At 42.9% G+C, this 17,907-nt stretch overlaps 1 protein-coding gene across 1 annotated transcript in view; it reads left to right on the top strand.

Annotated features, from left to right (window-relative positions):
* The window catches only part of LOC121276720 (transient receptor potential cation channel subfamily M member 6-like), a 195,206-nt gene that overhangs the window by 11,689 nt on the left and 165,610 nt on the right, over nt 1–17,907 (top strand). Inside the window, exons 3-5 of the mRNA XM_041185268.1 lie at nt 5,220–5,299; nt 8,555–8,593; nt 12,153–12,333. Coding sequence (XP_041041202.1) covers nt 5,220–5,299; nt 8,555–8,593; nt 12,153–12,333 — 300 coding nt within the window. The remainder of the gene's footprint in view (nt 1–5,219; nt 5,300–8,554; nt 8,594–12,152; nt 12,334–17,907) is intronic.

Here is a 17,907-nt window from a genome sequence, read left to right as displayed (position 1 = left end):
AATATGTGCAAAAACAATTAAGTGGTCATATTGGGCAATTTAATTAGAAAGCGACTAACAAAATGTGGCATGGGCTTATTAGGGACAAAGGGCGGAATTTTACGCCGGCAGGATTTTACGGTCCTACCGCAGTCAGTGGACTTTTGAACAACTTGCCTCATTTTCAGCCCTGTCTCTGCTGCGACGGGGCGATAAAATTCCACCCAAAGAGGGCGATATATACTTAGAGGTGTTGGACAAAGCCAGAATGCCTAATGAGTGCTTTGCATCGGTGTTTACTTAGGAAGATTCTGTTGACAAGATATCAGTAAGACAGAGATGGTAGAGCTAAGTAATGAGTGGGATGCACTGGAAAGGCTGCCTATGCTTGGAGTGGATAAGTCACCTGGTCCAGATGGCTTGCATGCAGGTTACTAAGGGAAGCAGGGGTGAAGGTAGTGGAAAGGCTTGCCTTAATCTGCCAATTTTCCCTAGATACAGGGGAGGTGTTAGAGTAGTGGAGAATGTGGCAAATGGGACACCCTTGTTCAGGCAAGTATATAAGGACATTCCTAGTTATTTCAGGCCATTCAGTTTAACATCAGTTGATAGGTAAGGTTTTAGAAACAATAATAATGGAAAACATTAACAGACACTTGAGAAGTTTGAGTTAATTAAGGAGATCCATCATAGGAACATAGGAACAATGGAGCAGAACTAGGCCATTCAGCCCATTGAGTCTGCTCCACCATTCAATACGATCATGGCTGATCATCCACTTTAATTTCTTTTACCCACACTATCCCCATATCCCTTTATGCCGTGGGTATTTATAAATCTGTCAATCTCTGCTTTAAACCTACTCACAGCTCTCGGGGGTAGAGAACCCTCCGAGTAAAAAAACGCCTCCTAAGTGGCTTCCTCCTTATTTTGAAATTGTGTCCCCTGGTTCTAGACTCCCCAACCAGGAGAAACATCTTGCCTGCGTCGACCCTGTCTATCCCTTTAGGTATTTTGTAGATTTCAATGAGATCACCTCTCATTCTTCAAAACCCTGGAGAATACAGGCCTAGTTTCCCCAATCTCTCTTCACAGGACAGTCCCACCGTCCCGGGAACAAGTCTGGTGAACCTTCATTGCATTCCCTCTTGGGCAATGATACCCTTCCTGATGTAAGGGGACCAAAACTGCACAAAGTACTACAGGTGCAGTCTAACCAACATTCTATGGACAGACACATAGCTTTCTAGAGCATAAATTTGTGAAAGGCAGATCATGCTTGACTAATTTAATTTTTTGATGAAGTAACAGAGAAGGCTGTTGAAGGGGAAATAATAGATATTACCTATATGGATTTTAAGAAAGTGTTTGACAAAGTGCCACATCAAAGGTTGGTTAACAAAATTGAGGCTCATGGCATAGGAGCATCAGTGTCAGCTTGAATAAAAAATTGGCTTCAGGACAGACAGCAGTGAGTTGTGGTAGATGGTTATTTTTCTTACTGGAGGATGGTGGACAGTGGTGTTCTCCAAGGGTCAGTGCTGGGATGACTGGTCTTTTTTGGAAATCACTTGGATTTAGAATATAGAGTAAAATTGAAAAAAATTGCTGATGGTAGCAAACTTGGTGGTGTGACAAACAGTGAGGATAATACCAATCAACTGCGACAGAACATAGATAGGCGAGCAGAATGGACAGTAAAGAGCCATAAATTGAGGTATTGATTACAAAAGTAGGAAAGTTATGCTCTACCTTAATAAAGCTCTGGTTAGGCCACAATTAAAGCATTGTGTTCAGTTGTACAGGGATGAGGGATTTTAGCTACAAGGTTAGGTTGGAGAAGCTCGGATTGTTCTCCTTGAAGCAAAGGAGATTAAGGGGAGATGATAGAGGTAAACAAGATTATAAAATAGGTTTAGATAAGATATTAGAGAAAAGTTGTTCTCATTAGTTGATCGTACAAGGACTAGGGGGCACAGCTTTAAAGGTTTAGACAAGAGATGAAGTGGAGATGATCAATGATTTCAAAAGGAAATTGGATGGGCACTTGTGACAAATACATTTCTGAAAAATGCAGCCTTATAACCATAGAAGGCACCCAACAAACACTTGTAGAATCACAACAATAGCCAGAAGAAATCAACCAGCAACTAATCTCCAGGCAGTTGATGATCCCTTTGAGTAAAGCTGTTGGTGGAGCTAATGTTGTCCTCCCAGCTGCTTAAAACCTATTCAGCTGTTCAAGGTTAAGAGAGGGCATTTGATGAAGTGTTCAGTTCCAAAATTAAACTTCTGGGGCTAAGTCGGTGTTGCACACTGATTGACACCATGATCTGCCTACTCTGCATATTTCTGACAGAGGTTTATTACACATATGCTAATGCCCTCACCAATTTAGCATTCAACACGATGCGCCCTACAATTATGCATGTATGCCACAAACACCATTTTGAGACTCTAAGGGCACTCTTGGCACGTAAAAAGCCCGATTTCTTGTCCAAAATTTAAAACGTCTATTTGACAACTGCATAGAGCAAAAACATAAGGAGTGACATGCAAGATTGAGGGTGTCTTTCCATTTCTGCATCAAGGCTTTTAGAAACGTAGAAACTAGGAGCAGGAATAGGCCATTCAGCCCTTTGAGCCTGCTCCGCCATTCATTATGATCATGGCTGATCATTCAACTCAAGAGCCTGCTCCCGCTTTCTCTCCATACCCTTTGATCCCTTTTGCCCTAAGAGCTATATCTAACTCCTTCTTGAAAACATATAATGTTTTGGTCTCAACTACTTTCTGTGGTAACGAATTCCACAGGCTCACCACTCTCTGGGTGAAGAAATTTCTCCTCACCCCAGTCCTAAATGGTCTACCCCATATCCTCAGACTGTGACCCCTGGTTCTGGGCTCCCCCACCATCGGGAACATCCTTCCTGCATCTACCCTGTCTAGTCCTGTTAGAATTTTATCGGTTTCTGTGAGATCCCCCCATATTCTTCTGAACTCCAGCGAATATAATCCTAATCAACTCAATCTCTCCCCATATGTCAGTCCCGCCATCCCAGGAATCAGTCAGGTAAACCTTCGCTGCACTCCCTTTATAGCAAGTACATCCTTCCTCAGATAAGGAGACCAAAACTGCACACAATATTCCAGGTGTGGTCTCACCAAGGCCCTGTACAATTGCAGCAAGACATCCCTGTTCCTGTACTCGAATCCTCTGGCTATGAAGGCCAAAATACCATTTGCCTTCGTAATCGCCTGCTGCACCTGCATGCTTACCTTCAGTGACTGGTGTACAAGGACACCCAGGTCTCGTTGCACATTTTGATATCATAATAGCATAAAAAAGCAAAGAGTTTGTAAAAAAAAAATGAATGGCAGTGAATCATCAACTCATTTTACACCCTACTTAAATTTCCATTAAAGTCAATGGAACAGGGATCAGGTGAATTGTAAAACAGGCTTCCAACTCATTATCACTCTTTTTATGTTACTGCCAAAGATTAATTTTGCTCCTTCAGATTTGGAGGGGGGGAGACCAGATGGACCAAAGAGCACAAGTTATTAAGTAGAAATGGCAGCAATGCAGATAGGAAAGCCAGCTTAGGACTACCCCCAGAAGCTGAGATCCAGAAGCAATGCCATCCAGAACCTGCATACAAAATCCAACACAGTTTATTCCTGGAATCAATTGAGAGCGAGAGCCCTCTACCAAGTAGGATGATTACAATACAGAATACTACTAACTACAATTGTATAGTATTATTTAATTTATTTTATTAAAACTGTAGTCTACTGTGTTGTGTATGGCCCTTTTTGAACCATGTACAGCAAAGACACCCCGCTGCTCCCCCCCACCCTCCAGAGATCCAAAGTGTATCTTTAGGTTCTCTCAGGAATGTTCTAACAGATGCTACAGAGACCTTGAGCTACAATAGTCATGAGTCTACCAAATCTGGATTCACAATTTTCCAACACAGATCACACTGTAATGTTGAGGAAACACCCAGCAACAGGAGCATTGCAGGAGTGGGCACAGCTGCAGAAAGCGTTTCTCGCAGTGATGCAACATCTGCACTTCCAACCACTTTATTCGTTAGCCACTATAGCTGCTAGTGTAGCATCTTGGGCATAAACCTAGCATTTGCAGAATGGCTGCCCATTCGAGAAACTATAAAATCTTTGTAATAAGACCATGGAGATGACAAGTTGAAAGTTTTTCCCATGTTACAAGTGGATCTGACTTTGCATACCTGTGTCATTCCTCCTTATTCTCTAACTCTTTGAGAACAAAAGGAATGCTCATAAAATGCCTACCCTATCATTATATGGTGCTTAATGAGAAAGTTAAACTCTCCACAATGCCAAGAAAGTGAGAAAAGAAAGAAATAATACCAATTAAAGTCTTCAAAAAAGGCAGTAAATTGAAAAACAAACCAACAACACTTGAACTTACATAGCACCTTTAATATAGTGAAACATCCCAATCCCCCTCACAGAAACATTATGAAACAAAATGTAACACCAAGCCAAATAAGGAGATATTAGGGCATATGACCAAAGGGCATAGAGGTGGGCTTTAAGGAATGTCTTACAGGAGGAAAGACAGATGGAGAGGTTGAGGGAGGGAATTCCTGAGCTTAGGGCTTTGACAGCTAAAGGTACAACTGCCAATGGTGCAATTAAAATTGTGTCTCATGAGGCTAGAACTGGAGGGTTGCAGATACCTCAGGAGGGTTGTATGCTGTCGGAGATTACAAATAGGGAGGGCATCATCATGGAGGCATTTTTAGAATGAGGACGAGAATTTAAAAATTGAGGCTTTGCTTAACTGGGAGCCAGTGTAGGTCAGGGAGCACATGGGTGATTGGGACTTAGTGTGAATTAGGACATGAGCAGCATAATTTTGACCTCAAGTTTATGTAGGGTAGAAAGTGGGAGGCCAGCCAGGAGCAGGTTGAAATTGTCAAGTCTAGAGGTAACAAAGGCATGGATGGAGGCTTCAGCAGTGGATAAACTGAGGCATGGGCAGAGTTAGGTAACAGAGGTGAAAATATGTAGTCTAAGTGATGGCGCAGATATGAGGTTAGAAGTTCATCTGGATATCAAGTATGACACCAAAATTGTGAATAGCCTATGCAAACCACTGTATCCAATTAAATATAACAAAACAACCCAAAAAACCTATCCAAATCCATTGGAATGCACAATAATTAATTTGCACATTTTCTCATTTCTAGACCCAGCAATCCTGGATTGAAGGAGTTTTCTATAAGCGAGAATGTGGAAAGATTATAACCAGTTCAAAAGATTCACACAGGTTAGTAGAGACAACTTTTATCACATTCATAAAGTTTGCAGGGAATCCCCTGAAATCTAGTTAGGCAATAATCATACAGCATCAAACACAACCCATTATTGCAGTTGATTGATAAATAATTATAATTCATATTTTTAATTACTTTGATAAGTAAACTTTTACAGCTATTGGACTTGATGACAGGTGAAGGTATATTTTCTGGAGTCAGCTAAAACCCGGTGGTGAATGCAGAAGAAAGTGTAATGCCCATCAATTTGAAGAAAGGCTGACCTCTTGGAGTATCCTTTAATTGTCCCTAATTAAATTTTCAAGCAAACTATAAGTCTATATTGGGCCTAGGATATGGAGAGATATCCAAAAGGAAGAGGATGTGGAAAACTGTAGGAGTCATGCTGCTTTAAAAATTTAAATAGCTGTGATTACAAGGTAGGCCGTGGGACAGTGGTAGAACTCTTGTCCCTCAGCCCAGAGGGTTATGGGTTTAATTCCCACTTCGGAAACTTCAGCACATAATCCAAGCTGATGTTCCAGTGTGAGAGTGCTGCACTGTTGCAGATGCTGTCTATTAATTGAGACTCTAAACTGAGGCAATGGAAAAGATTTCTCAGCATTATTTTGTAAAAGAACAGAAGTTCCCTTGGTGTCCTGGACAATATTTAGCCCTCAATCATCATCACCAAAACGAGTCATCTGGTCCTAATCTCATTCTAGTTTGAGAACCTTGCTGAGTGTAAATTTGTTGTTACATTTCTTAGACTACAACAGTGAATATGCTTCAAAATGTTGGCGTAGCTGCTTTATGGAACAAAATTGTCTATGTTGCGACATAAGACCAAGATGGCTCAGAGACTTCCAAAAGACTTTGTTGCCAAAGTTACCAGTTTTCAGTGATTCATCATCAGCGGCCAAAAACAAGAGTATCTATTATGTCATATAGGCAACATGGATGAAATGCATGTGAATTTTAATATGCACAACAAACAAATTGTGCAGTGGAAAGGTTCAAAAACAGTCCTAGTGAAAACCACAAGAGACGAGAAGACAAGATTAATGGTGGTACTAGCCTGCATACTGACGGAATGAAGTGAAAGTCAATGGTAATTTTCAAATGTAAAACTATGTTGAAAATTAAGTTCTTGGCAAGAGTTTATGTCCATGTCTATGACAACAGTTAGATAGATGAGGACGGAATAAATTTATGGATTGATGATGTATAGAATAGGGGTCCCAGTGGCCTTTGTAAAGAAAACAGCTTGTTAATGAAGGTCATATTCAGATCCCATATAACTGATGAGATCAAGTGGCGCCTGTGAAGGGAAAAACACCCACATTGCAGTTATACTCGGCTCTGACATCCATAGCTCAATGTTTGGATTTGTGCCTCAATAGCCATTCAAGGATCACGTTTGCACCAAATGGAGTAGGTAGATGGTTCAGGGAGAAAAAACTTTCACAAAGAGTGAAACTATGCAAGCTGGCTCGCTTGATGTTTTGTCTTGTTTCACCATCAAATCGTGGGATGCTATCAGTACACAAACTGTCATCAGATCATTCAAAACCTGCAAAATATCCAATCCAATGAATGCGGAGGAAGATGATTTGTTGTAGAGATATGATTCTGAAAGTGAAAATACGACATCTGATCCTGAGTGGGGTCCTTATGATGATGTCATGGCCTAAGCGACTCAGAATGAATCTGGTGAACTCTTTTGCACTGGATGTCAAAGACAATGAATTTGATGGGGTTTAAAACACTTTCATTATGGTTAAAGGTACCTTTGTACAATTAATTTATTCATTAAACCATGACATTAATTTAATATGAATTACTGATGTTCTGCTTTTTCTTCACTTTTTAACATGGCAAACACCCACACCTACACAAAGTGGTTCACATTTTGTACTTACCAAATAAATCAACCCCCATTTTTGGAGGCTTCAAAGGTCGACTTATATGCCAACATCTACTGTATATAAGTGCAAGTTCTTTCTTTTCTACATGAGGACACAATTTGTTTCAGTCTTTTTTAAAGGTCCAATTCTTTCCTATGCATTTTTCAACCTTTCTGAAGGCTGAAATGGCAAAAGAAGTGGCTGGTAAAAGCCTGGGAGAAGGAAAAATAAATGTGAAGGCAGGAAGTGGTGCATGTTGGCAATTGTCAGAGCAACAAGTCATCCAAGTTCTCAATCAATTGACAGTGAAGTGGAAATGCTGCCAAGAGAGGTGGGTGTGAAGAGGGCTATTCTGCTTGATATTCCAAGGTACATTGTTACATTGCTGTGCTTGGCAAATGGTGGCATAACATGATGAGAGAGGAGGTGACCTTGACTGCCTCGTTATCATGGCACGGGCTGGCTGCAAGTGCCCTGGCAACTGCTGGCACAGATCTCACATGGCTCTGTACAAAGCTGCAGCCTATGGAACCTGGTTTTCACAATCATTGCCAGGTAGATGTGTGGCCTGCAGATACAGGAGAAGTGATTTTCCTGGGTTCTTAAAGACCACAGAAAATCATAACATCTTTCATTTAAATGAAATCATGGCTCCTTTCCATTAGACCACCTTTGGCCAGTTTAAAATGTCTGCTGGAAAATATTTCAGATGCTAAAGTGATGCAGGTTTGGGCAAATAAATCTGAACCAGATTTCCCTAACCCCTGGCCCCTTGTACCTGTTCTACTCCTGTGCCTTAGGAACTGAAAATAAATTCCACTAACATATTTAGCACACAGTTCAGTCTCCTGTGGGCCCCAAGTTTGTATTCAGTCCAGCCTGGTAGGATGAAATACTTTTTCTTCTGCTAATAGTAATGGGTTATCCACCATCCAGTTCAAATTGGCACTGGATCCACAGCACAAAAGAACTTCCACTCCATAGTACAATAGCAATCAGAGAGCCTACAAGGATGGTTAGTGTGGAAAATGGAAATGTAGTAGTGAGGGAACGATTGCTATTCTGAGGTTGGTGTGAAATTCTGTTTGGCTTTGTTTGGAACTGTTTGTCTCTATTTGGCTCTGCCAGAGATGTTTGGCTCTGCCATAGATGCACTGTGCAAAACAGTATTTTACCTAATTTAGGTGGTTCTGAGAGCGTTATTGGGAAGGTGTTTTATTCTGGAACGTTGAACACAGATTCACCAATGGAAGAAGCAGAAAGCCAATTTACAACTACCACTGATTTTTAATAGTTTGTGGATAGATTGGGCAGTGCACAAAAATGTTAAACATTAACTAATCAAATTCTTATTTATGACAGGTGCCTTCCAGGATGTCAGATTTGCCAGAACCTGGTGAGGTAAGGCAACTTTATAATTTTATTATTTATTAAAAAAAAATGAAGTCTGAAAGACAGATGAAGAGCTCAGAAATCTGCTAACGTCTTGCTTTCCTATAAGCCTGGGAGAGTGGAAATGCTGTTCTGCTGCTGGTATTGTTCCTTATTCTGATAGAACATCCAGGGTAAGGATGAGGTTACCTACCTCAAATAGTCTTAGTTGCTCCCCATCCCATTATGGCCATACCTTAGATGCCTGCTTGGGGGGTAGTAGGAGCGTAAGTTGTTGCAAACTGCTGGGTGTGGGGGACGGGCAAAGTGGACACCATGGCTTCAAATAACTCTTTATAAGTTGGTTAAAATTTCCAGGAAGCAATTTTCTGAAGTTATCCAGGTCATTACTTTGTTCCAGAGATTCTGATAAGAAATCCCAATTCTTCTACAATGACCTGCATTCTGGCTTCTTGCTAATGTTCAAATTGGTGGATGGAAAGGAGGCAAAATCCAATGGAGGAAGCCCTTCCACTGGATTCAACTCCTTGTGATATCAGGGATCTTCGATCGGGCAGTGTTATGATCCTGTTAAAGACCATTAAAGAAGAAATCCAAATACCTAGCAATTAACTGACAGAACTACGCCACAAGCTTTAACAAGAACAAACTTTAGTGTATATATAAGAAGAAATTAAACAAAGTAAGCACCACTAACTTAACACTATAGCTTATAAAGACTAACGCTTTAACTACAGTTCTACTTTTAACTGTCCCCTCTACCACACCGCAAGAGTCCCTTTATACATAAAGCAAACCTTGAAAATTCATTCACTCCTTCTCTGGGACCAAAGAAAAATTCATATCACAGCTCTGTGAAATTTATTTTACTTCTCCTTAGTATCCCAGCTATTCTCCAAGGTATAAGGTTTCATATGCATCCTTCCAATAACTTTTGGCTAAGTAACCCTTCAATTTTTTTTATTGACCTCATGAATCTGTAAAATGGATGATAGCAAATCGGTAAGTTGTTTTATATCTTTCCCGATTTTTATATCCACTGACTTCTGGCCATGCCTCAACTTCCTCCTGACCTTGGGTCTTCTTGGCTTGTTTAATCCCTTTATTGCACCTCAGGAACAAAAAAAATTCAAGGCCAAACTGTTTTATTTATGTTACTTGATTTTATAGTTAAACTGTTTAATGAGGCAAGCTTATTGTTTTATGCTACAGTATAACCTGTATTAGATAATATTATGATATTCAGCATGCACTCTACTCACAGAAAGCAGTTTGATTAAATAGGAAGGGTGGGTTCCCTTAATTTTAAACTCAGCAACTTGGGGGAGTGGTGTCTTCAACATCTTCTGATTTTCATTGTCACCAGGGCAGTTCCAGTGTATAAACATAGAACATAATTGAAGCAAAGTCTTATAATTATCGAATTATTGTAGCTGTGATGTGACACATCACAAATATCATCATGGAGTGCTGAGATGTGGATTCAGGCTTGCATTTTCTATACAGGCCTAAGTTACTGATGTTAACTAGGTGGGCGTGCTTAGAAGCAAAGACCAGGTCCTTTCCAAAGAATCAGAAGGAAAATTGGGGGCAGCCTTGGGTAATGGTGGGTATCTAAAGTTCTGGGCAGATGTGGCGGAATTGTATGAAAGGTACAGCTGAACTGGTGTTTGCGCTTATTTCCCACTGCCCCCATGAACTCTGGCAAAGTTCAGTGTTGGAGGGCACTACGGGGCGTAATTGTCACTGTGATTACAGCCTGTGAAATTATAAGGCCTGAGATTTTTGATGGGGATCGTCTTTAGTAGCTGTAGGTAGCGATTTCCACATCTCTCCTGACAGAGTACTGAATGAAGAGGTGAGCCTGTATTCTGCTGTAGTCACTTTGATGCAGGGGGAGAATGCAGGTGGACAGGAATGCACAAATACACTCACAAAAGGACACCTGTTTGAAGAGAAGGTAATGAAAGAATATGTTCTTTTCAGAGTACTCCTTCATCTCTCTGCTCAATCAAAATCCCATTTATTGGCTGATTTTATTCTTTTCTCTAAAGAGAAATGAATAAAGTTCAGATATCCAGGTTTTACTGCAAAATTTAGTCTATCCCAAACACACAAATTGCCCTGCTGAACACAATAAATTTTAATATAACATAAAAACATAAACTGCTGGAAAAACTCAGCAGATCTGGCAGCATCTTTGGAGAGAGAGAAACAGAGTTAACGTTTCGAGTCCATATGACTCTTCTTCAGAGCTTTCAGCTCTGTTTCTCTCTCCACAGATGCTGCCAGACCTGCTGAGTTTTTCCAGCATTTTATGTTTTTATTTCAGATTTCCAGCATCTGCAGTATTTTGCTTTCATGATACATTTTAAATTGGACTGATTCACCACTTGAATTTTTTCACCTATTCCGTACTTAAAAAGGATAAGGTACTTTGGCTAAGTATCTGAAGGTACTCTGTTGTAGTATAGGCGTCTGGCACATATAGGGTTAACATGGGACTGAGTACAATACCACCCACACAGTGATGTAAGAGTTCACATGACCTGTACCTAGGAGTAAGTCTAGTGTTGGAGACAGCTGTGTGCTAAGCATGGAGACAGCTCCTAGCTTGAACCCTGTACATAGTTCTTTTGGTTAATAAACACATACAGTTAACTTACTTAATACTATGACAACTTGATTAAGACCAACCAGACAGTATCCTACACTCTACAACAACTGTAACCTTTCCTGCCTGAAAATTTATTGCTTGGAAGCACAGGTTGTCCGGAAATGTTTTGAGCATGTCCAAGCAACATTTTACTACAGTACTCTGAGAGCAGAAACACAGAAGGTACAATATTTGGATAAGTAAAACAATCATGTTCCTACTTTTTTATCACTGGTTCATATTTCAGGTAAATATATGTAACTAGGTTTGTTACGTTTGACATGTATTTATGCATTCTAACGTTATTCTATAATCGAGAAATTTGAGTACTGCTGAAAAAAGACATTTTATCGAAGCTTTTTGTTTTGCACTCATCAGGACAATGTCCCCTGACATTAGTATTTTTGCAAAAACAGAAGTACCTGGAAAAACTCAGCAGGTCTGGCAGCATCGGCGGAGAAGAAAAGAGTTGACGTTTCGAGTCTTCGTGACCCTTCAACAGAACTGAACTTCAACCAGTTCTGTTGAAGGGTCACGAGGACTCGAAATGTCAACTCTTTTCTTCTCTGCTGATGCTGCCAGACCTGCTGAGTTTTTCCAGGTAATTCTGTTTTTGTTTTGGATTTCCAGCATCCGCAGTTTTTTATTTTTATCTTAGTATTTTTGCGATTGTCCTGATGAGTGTAAGACGAAAAGCTTCGACAAAATGTCTTTTTTCAGCCGAACTCCAGAAAATTCCAAAATCCAGAAATGACTTGGTCCCAAGCATTCTGGACTGGAGAGGTTACAGTGTATTTTATGCAATAGCTACTATGAGCAGACTTAGGGAACATCTAGTGTCTCTGAAGTTGCAACATTCGAAATAAAACTACAGTTTTAACATTGATTTTAATCCTTGTACTTTGAACACAGATGTTGCTGTGGTCGGCTGGTTGGAGATCACCCTGGCTTAGATAGCAAGTTACCAGTCTATTTATCAGCTCATGACGATGGGCAGGAGGAGTGGTGTGTTCACAAACACACCATAGCAAGTCCAACTGATGCCTTTGGTACCGTAGACTTCCAAGATGGTGCTTATTCCTACCGTGCTAAGGTTGGTTGTATTTCACAGGTAGTAGATACAGGGGACAGGGAATCAGTCAAGCTGCTAACGTCTCTCCTTCACATTTAATGTTCCCAGGCAATTGTCTATAACTATGACAATCAGTTGTCCTGATTTAAATTAACCCTACATGGAACAGGCAGGGAGGCAGTTAAAATTAGGGCAGTCAGTTACCCCCTCCAACCCTGCTGCCTCCCCACCATATCCCCATGTTAACCTACTCTTTTGTTCAGGCAAGTGAGACACCCACAGGAGGGATGCAGGGTGCTTTTTTACATATGCAAATCTTGGGTCAGGTCCTAACTGCAATTTTAGCTGGAGGCTTAATCTGGCAAGCAATGACAGCTTCCCCATTGATCCAAACCTGTCAGGAGCTGGACTTTGGGTTAGGAGAGGCCAATGCAGTCAAGGTTTAAAGTTTAATTTCATATTTTCTTGTGGGCCAGAAGGAGCAGGAATGCTCCTCCAGTCCTCATGAAAAGTACTTTTTTAGTGCTGTGCTTTTATTACAGATGTTTTTCAATATTGCTGAACCTTTTATTAATGGTGTGATAAGTTTAATAATTTAGTTCTTCCAGTGCAGAGTTTTGTGTGACAGAAGCATATATTGGGATTCTGGTGCAGAGGTTAATGTAAGGATCTCCAATTTCCATCCATATGTAAAATATGCAATATAATGGCATCACATATTACCCTGCATCCTTCTTCAACACACACAGCTAGTCTTAGTGGATGATACTGGTACTGAAAGCAGCACCCATGTGAGGGACAGTGTACAGGCAAGGAAGAGTAAGTGGGAGGTAGAAGGGAGGAGCAGGAACCTCTGCCAGTTGGGAAGAGAAAAGGTTCCTGTGGATGTTGTGGCTCCCTAAATTCCTGTGAAATTTGCTACTGGAAAGGCTTTTTTTCAATTGCAATAAAAACAAAAAATGCTAGAAATACTCAGCAGGTCAGGCAGCATCTGTGGAGAGAAACAGAGTTAACATTTCAGGTAATCAGAACTTAACTGCTTTTATCTTTTTCAAATGTCCTTTTTTGTTGGCTCTATTGAAGTATTGTAAATCTTTCAATACTGGGTGACTTATAGGGAAATATTAGTGGCAGTTGGCTCAGCAAGGCCTACAAGGACAGAAAAGAAACAGTGGCCAGAATTTTCCTGAGTCACTTAGGACAAGTTCAGAGATGGGGTAGGTATCAAATGGGAGCAGATGGCATTTGGCTCCAAGTCCGACATCGTTATGTCGCTTCCGGATTTTACCAATGACATAAACAATGAAGGGTGGCCTTCTCACATTGATCTGACAGGACACCGATTAACATAGTTGAAAGGCCAATTCACTGCAAATTTAGCATTCTACTGATGCTGCACAGCATCATGAGGCTTCAACGAGGCAGCAAAGAAGCCATAGTGCTGGCATTCTCAGGAAGCTACCAAGAGAGCCAGTGCATGGTGGCTGAAAGGATAGCTCACAGAGGGCACTGCCGGATGCTGGCATAAGGGGTGAGAAGATGCCAGCACTGAGGGAGTGGGCTGCCAGGGCCACATGGGGCAGTGGCACTTGCTCAAAGGAAACAACTCAGGGAAAGTTTGTGGGGGAGGAGCGATTGTTACCTGGATAGAAGGCCTAGAAATAATAGAAAAGCTACCTGCAATGGGCCTCATTCATCCAGAACTCAGGGCCCATAGCAGGTAGCTTTTCTATTATTAGGAGGACTGGTCGTTCAGAAGGAGGGTGGTGCAGATACTGGCAAGGCCACCTCAGTACCAGCAAGAGGGCCACCCTGATGTGGCATACCACAGAGTGACATGCCATCAGCCACCTGCTCGCAGAAGAGCCTATCCTGAGGAGACAGTGTACCCTCAGAAGTTGAACTATTTCAAGATACCCAAGCGGCAAGCTCAGTGAAGATTGCAGCTGACCAGGGAGGCTGTCACTGATCTCTATGCTTTGCTGCAGAACAAACTGATTCCCATGGTGGACACCCAGTGCCAGTGGTGCTACAGATCACTGTGGCTGTGAACTTCTATACCTCTTCCTCCTTCCAGGGATCCACTGGGAAATGTGTGGGATCTCCCACGTAACTGCCCATTGGTGTATCATGGAGGTGACCAATGTAATGTTCAAGAGGGCTAGCTACTACATGTGCCACAGGATTGATCCGGACAATCAGTCAGAGAAGCCCATTGGGTTTGGGGCCATTGCTGGATTTCCCCAGGTGCAGGGTGTCATCGGCTGCACACATGAGGCCATCAAGGCTCTCATGAAACAGCCAATGATCTCCATAAACAGGAAGGACTTCCATTCTATCAATGTCCAACTGGTATGTGACAACCAAAAAGGGATCCTTCAGGTGAGCGCCAAACTCCCAGGAATCATCCACAATACCTAAATACTTTGACAGACCCAAGTGCCACAGCTTTTCTGCCTATTTCACCTCCTCCCACATGCCTGCAGGGACAAGGGCTACTCAATAAAGACATGGCCGCTCATGTCTGCGAGGAACTCACGCACAGATGTGGAGGAAAGATACAATGCCTGTCATGAGTCAGCCCAAAGAACCAAAGCAAGCCTTTGACCTTTTGACGATGTGATTCAGGTTCTTCAACCGACCTGGTGGAGCCTTCAGTATGCCCCAGCAAAGGTCTCTTCTACTGTGGTGGTCTCCTCTACACTGCACAACCTGGCACTGCAGAGTAGGGAGCCGTTGAATAATAAGGACACCGCTGACGGTGAGGCTGTGGGGGAGCCAGTTGATCAGGTGATGAATGATGAGGGACCCTTTCATACACAGTCATGGCACAAGGGAGGGTCAGGATGCCTTAACACCTAGTTCGCCATGTTTGCTGTGACCCTTTGGCCTTTTCAGAAAGATTCCGGTAAAGCCTTCCCTTTAATGAGACCTGCTGTTGCCTCCTTCACTGCACTCCATCGCCTGGCAGGGCACAATGGCAAGGCCAAGGAGCTGAATGGATGCGTCTTAATCCATCACCTCAAGCCCATTAAGGAAGCAAAGGTGTAGATGATATGTCACATGGCATCAATAATTAGAATGAGAAGCAGCAACAGCAAATTAAAGATTTATTGAGCTATGCAACAGAAATGAGACTTTACATCTACATAATCTGAATACATGTGAATGATGATGGAGGCAGTCTGCTGACTTTGCTGTCTGTGTGGCTTAGGATGATCTTGGCGCACATTCTTTGACTACCTGAAGCCTGGAGGGCGCTGGCATGCTGAGGGTCTCCTTGCACAGGCGTAGGACCCTCCTCTGTTGTTATGGCTCCTGGAGGCTCTGGGGTCACTGGGAGAGTGGTTGAGGAGCGACTGGGCACAGCAGGTTCACTAATGCCCTTTGGAGAAGGAGATCTGCCCTCCTTACCTGGTCTGTTCTATATGTGACTCCAGATCCGCTGCAATGTGGTTGACTCTTAATTGCCCTCTGAAATGGCCTAGCAAGCCACTCAGTTGTATCAAAACCGCTAAAAACAAGTCAGTAAGGAATGACCACCCAGCACTGACCTAAGCATCGAAAAAGACAATGGCACACCCAGCCCCATTAACCTTGCAAAGTCCTTCTTACTGGGGGAGAGCTGTCCCACAGACTTTTCCTTTTATCCTTTCATGAAATGTGGGCATCGCTGGCTAGGCCACCATTTATTGCCCATCCCTAATTGCCCTTGAGAAGGTGGCAATGACCTGCTTTCTTGAACTGTTGCAGGTGACCTAGTGTAGGTACACCTGCAGTGCTGTTCCATTATTGTTCCAAAATTGTGAGCTAGTGACAGTGAAGGAATGGCAATATAGTTCCAAATCCGGATGATGTGTGACTTGGAGAGCAGCTAGCAGGTGGTAGTGTTCCCATGCATCTACTGCCCTTATCCTTCTCATTGGTAGACGCCACGCGTTTGGAAGGTCTGTTGAAGGAACCTTGTTAAGTTACTACAGTACATCTTGTAGATGATACACACTGTGCCACTGTGCATCGGTGGTGGAGGGAACGAATGTTTAAGATGGTGGATGGGGTGACAAACATGTGGGCTGTTTTGTTCTGGATGGTGTCAAGCGTCTTGAGTGTTGTTGGAGCTGCACTCATCCGGGCAAGTGGAGTATTACATCACACTCCTGACTTCTGCCTTGTACATGGTGGACAGGCTTTGGGGGTGTCAGGAGTTGAGTTACACATCACAGAATTGCTAGCTTCTGACCTACTCTTGTAGCCACAGTATCTATATGGCTAGTTCAGTTTCTGGTCAATGGTAGCCCCCAGGATGTTGATAGTGAGGGACTCAGCAATGGTTTTGCTATTGAATGTCAAGGGGGGATGTTTGGATTCTCTCTTGTTGGGGATGGTCAATGCCTGGCACTTGTGTGGCACGAATGTTACTTGCCACTTATCAGCTGAAGTCCAAACATTGTTGCATATGGACACAGACCTGCTTGAATATGTAATGAGTCATGAATGATACTGAACATCCCCACTTCTGACCTTATGATGAAGCAGCTGAAGATGTTTGGCCTCGGATACTATTCTGAGGAACTCCTGCAGTGATGTCCTGGCACTGAGGTGATTGACCTCCAATATTCACAATGATCTTCCTTTGTGCAACATATGAATCCCCCCAGAATCCCATTACCTGGAATTTTCCAACCCCATTGGCGTTGGGTGCCCATGGCGGGTGGAGGGGACAATATGGTGGGGAGGCCAAAAATTGGTTTCATGTTTGCAATTGTCTGCTCCACCTGTCAATGGTGGGCCATGATTCCCGCAACAAGACATTGGGAATGTCATTTTAATACATGTGCATATAATTATAATCTCTGTCCGCCGGAATCATCCCCTGCGCTGGATCATCTGGGCATGTCCCCGTGATTGCACGCCAATTTGTTTCACAACTGACCATAAGCGACAGGCACCTGGCTAGCTGCACTTTGCTCAGGACATTGAGGTTTGTTGCCTACCTGGCTTTGGGCAGCACTCACTGTCATCAGTGCCAGGCTTCACAGGCAGCTCATGGGTAGGTCTTTACCTACCAGACCGGCCATAAGACGGGGGTGGCTTTTCAACCGCTGCAGGGCTAGGGCTTGTTTGGGGAAGGGGAGAAGAGACCTCAGGCAAGGGAAGAGGCTGCAGGGTGAGGGGTGTACTGGGGAAGGGGGTTATCCCAGTGTGTGTGTGGGGGCACCTGTTTATCTGTGCAAGTGGCCTCAAGACGGTGAGCGCTGAGGAGGCAGATGGAGATGTGAGGGTGTGTGAGAGAGAGTGAATGGTGATGGCCCTTGAGCTGGCAGTGAGTGAGATATCAGTGAATGTGTGATGGGCTTGTGAGTGTGAGTTTAGAGTGATGGGGTGGTTGCCTTTCCCATCTGCACTGGATGGCCGACCTCTTCTGTGCAGCGTTGGCATTGGCCACCACTGCCACTGCTTCCCCAGCCAAAGTGGTGAGATTGCTGGACCTCCTGCAGCCAGAACGGGGCTGGAGGACATCATGGTGGGCCTCCAAAAGGCATTCCAGTGATAGGTTACAACTCTTCTTGTCTTTTGGGGCCATGTTTTCACTGG

The sequence above is a fragment of the Carcharodon carcharias genome, chromosome 4, assembly GCF_017639515.1.
Source record: "Carcharodon carcharias isolate sCarCar2 chromosome 4, sCarCar2.pri, whole genome shotgun sequence".
Taxonomy (NCBI): Eukaryota; Metazoa; Chordata; class Chondrichthyes; order Lamniformes; family Lamnidae; genus Carcharodon; species Carcharodon carcharias.
The sequence above is the reverse complement of the archived record's forward strand: the minus strand, read 5'-3'. Positions and strand labels throughout refer to the sequence as shown.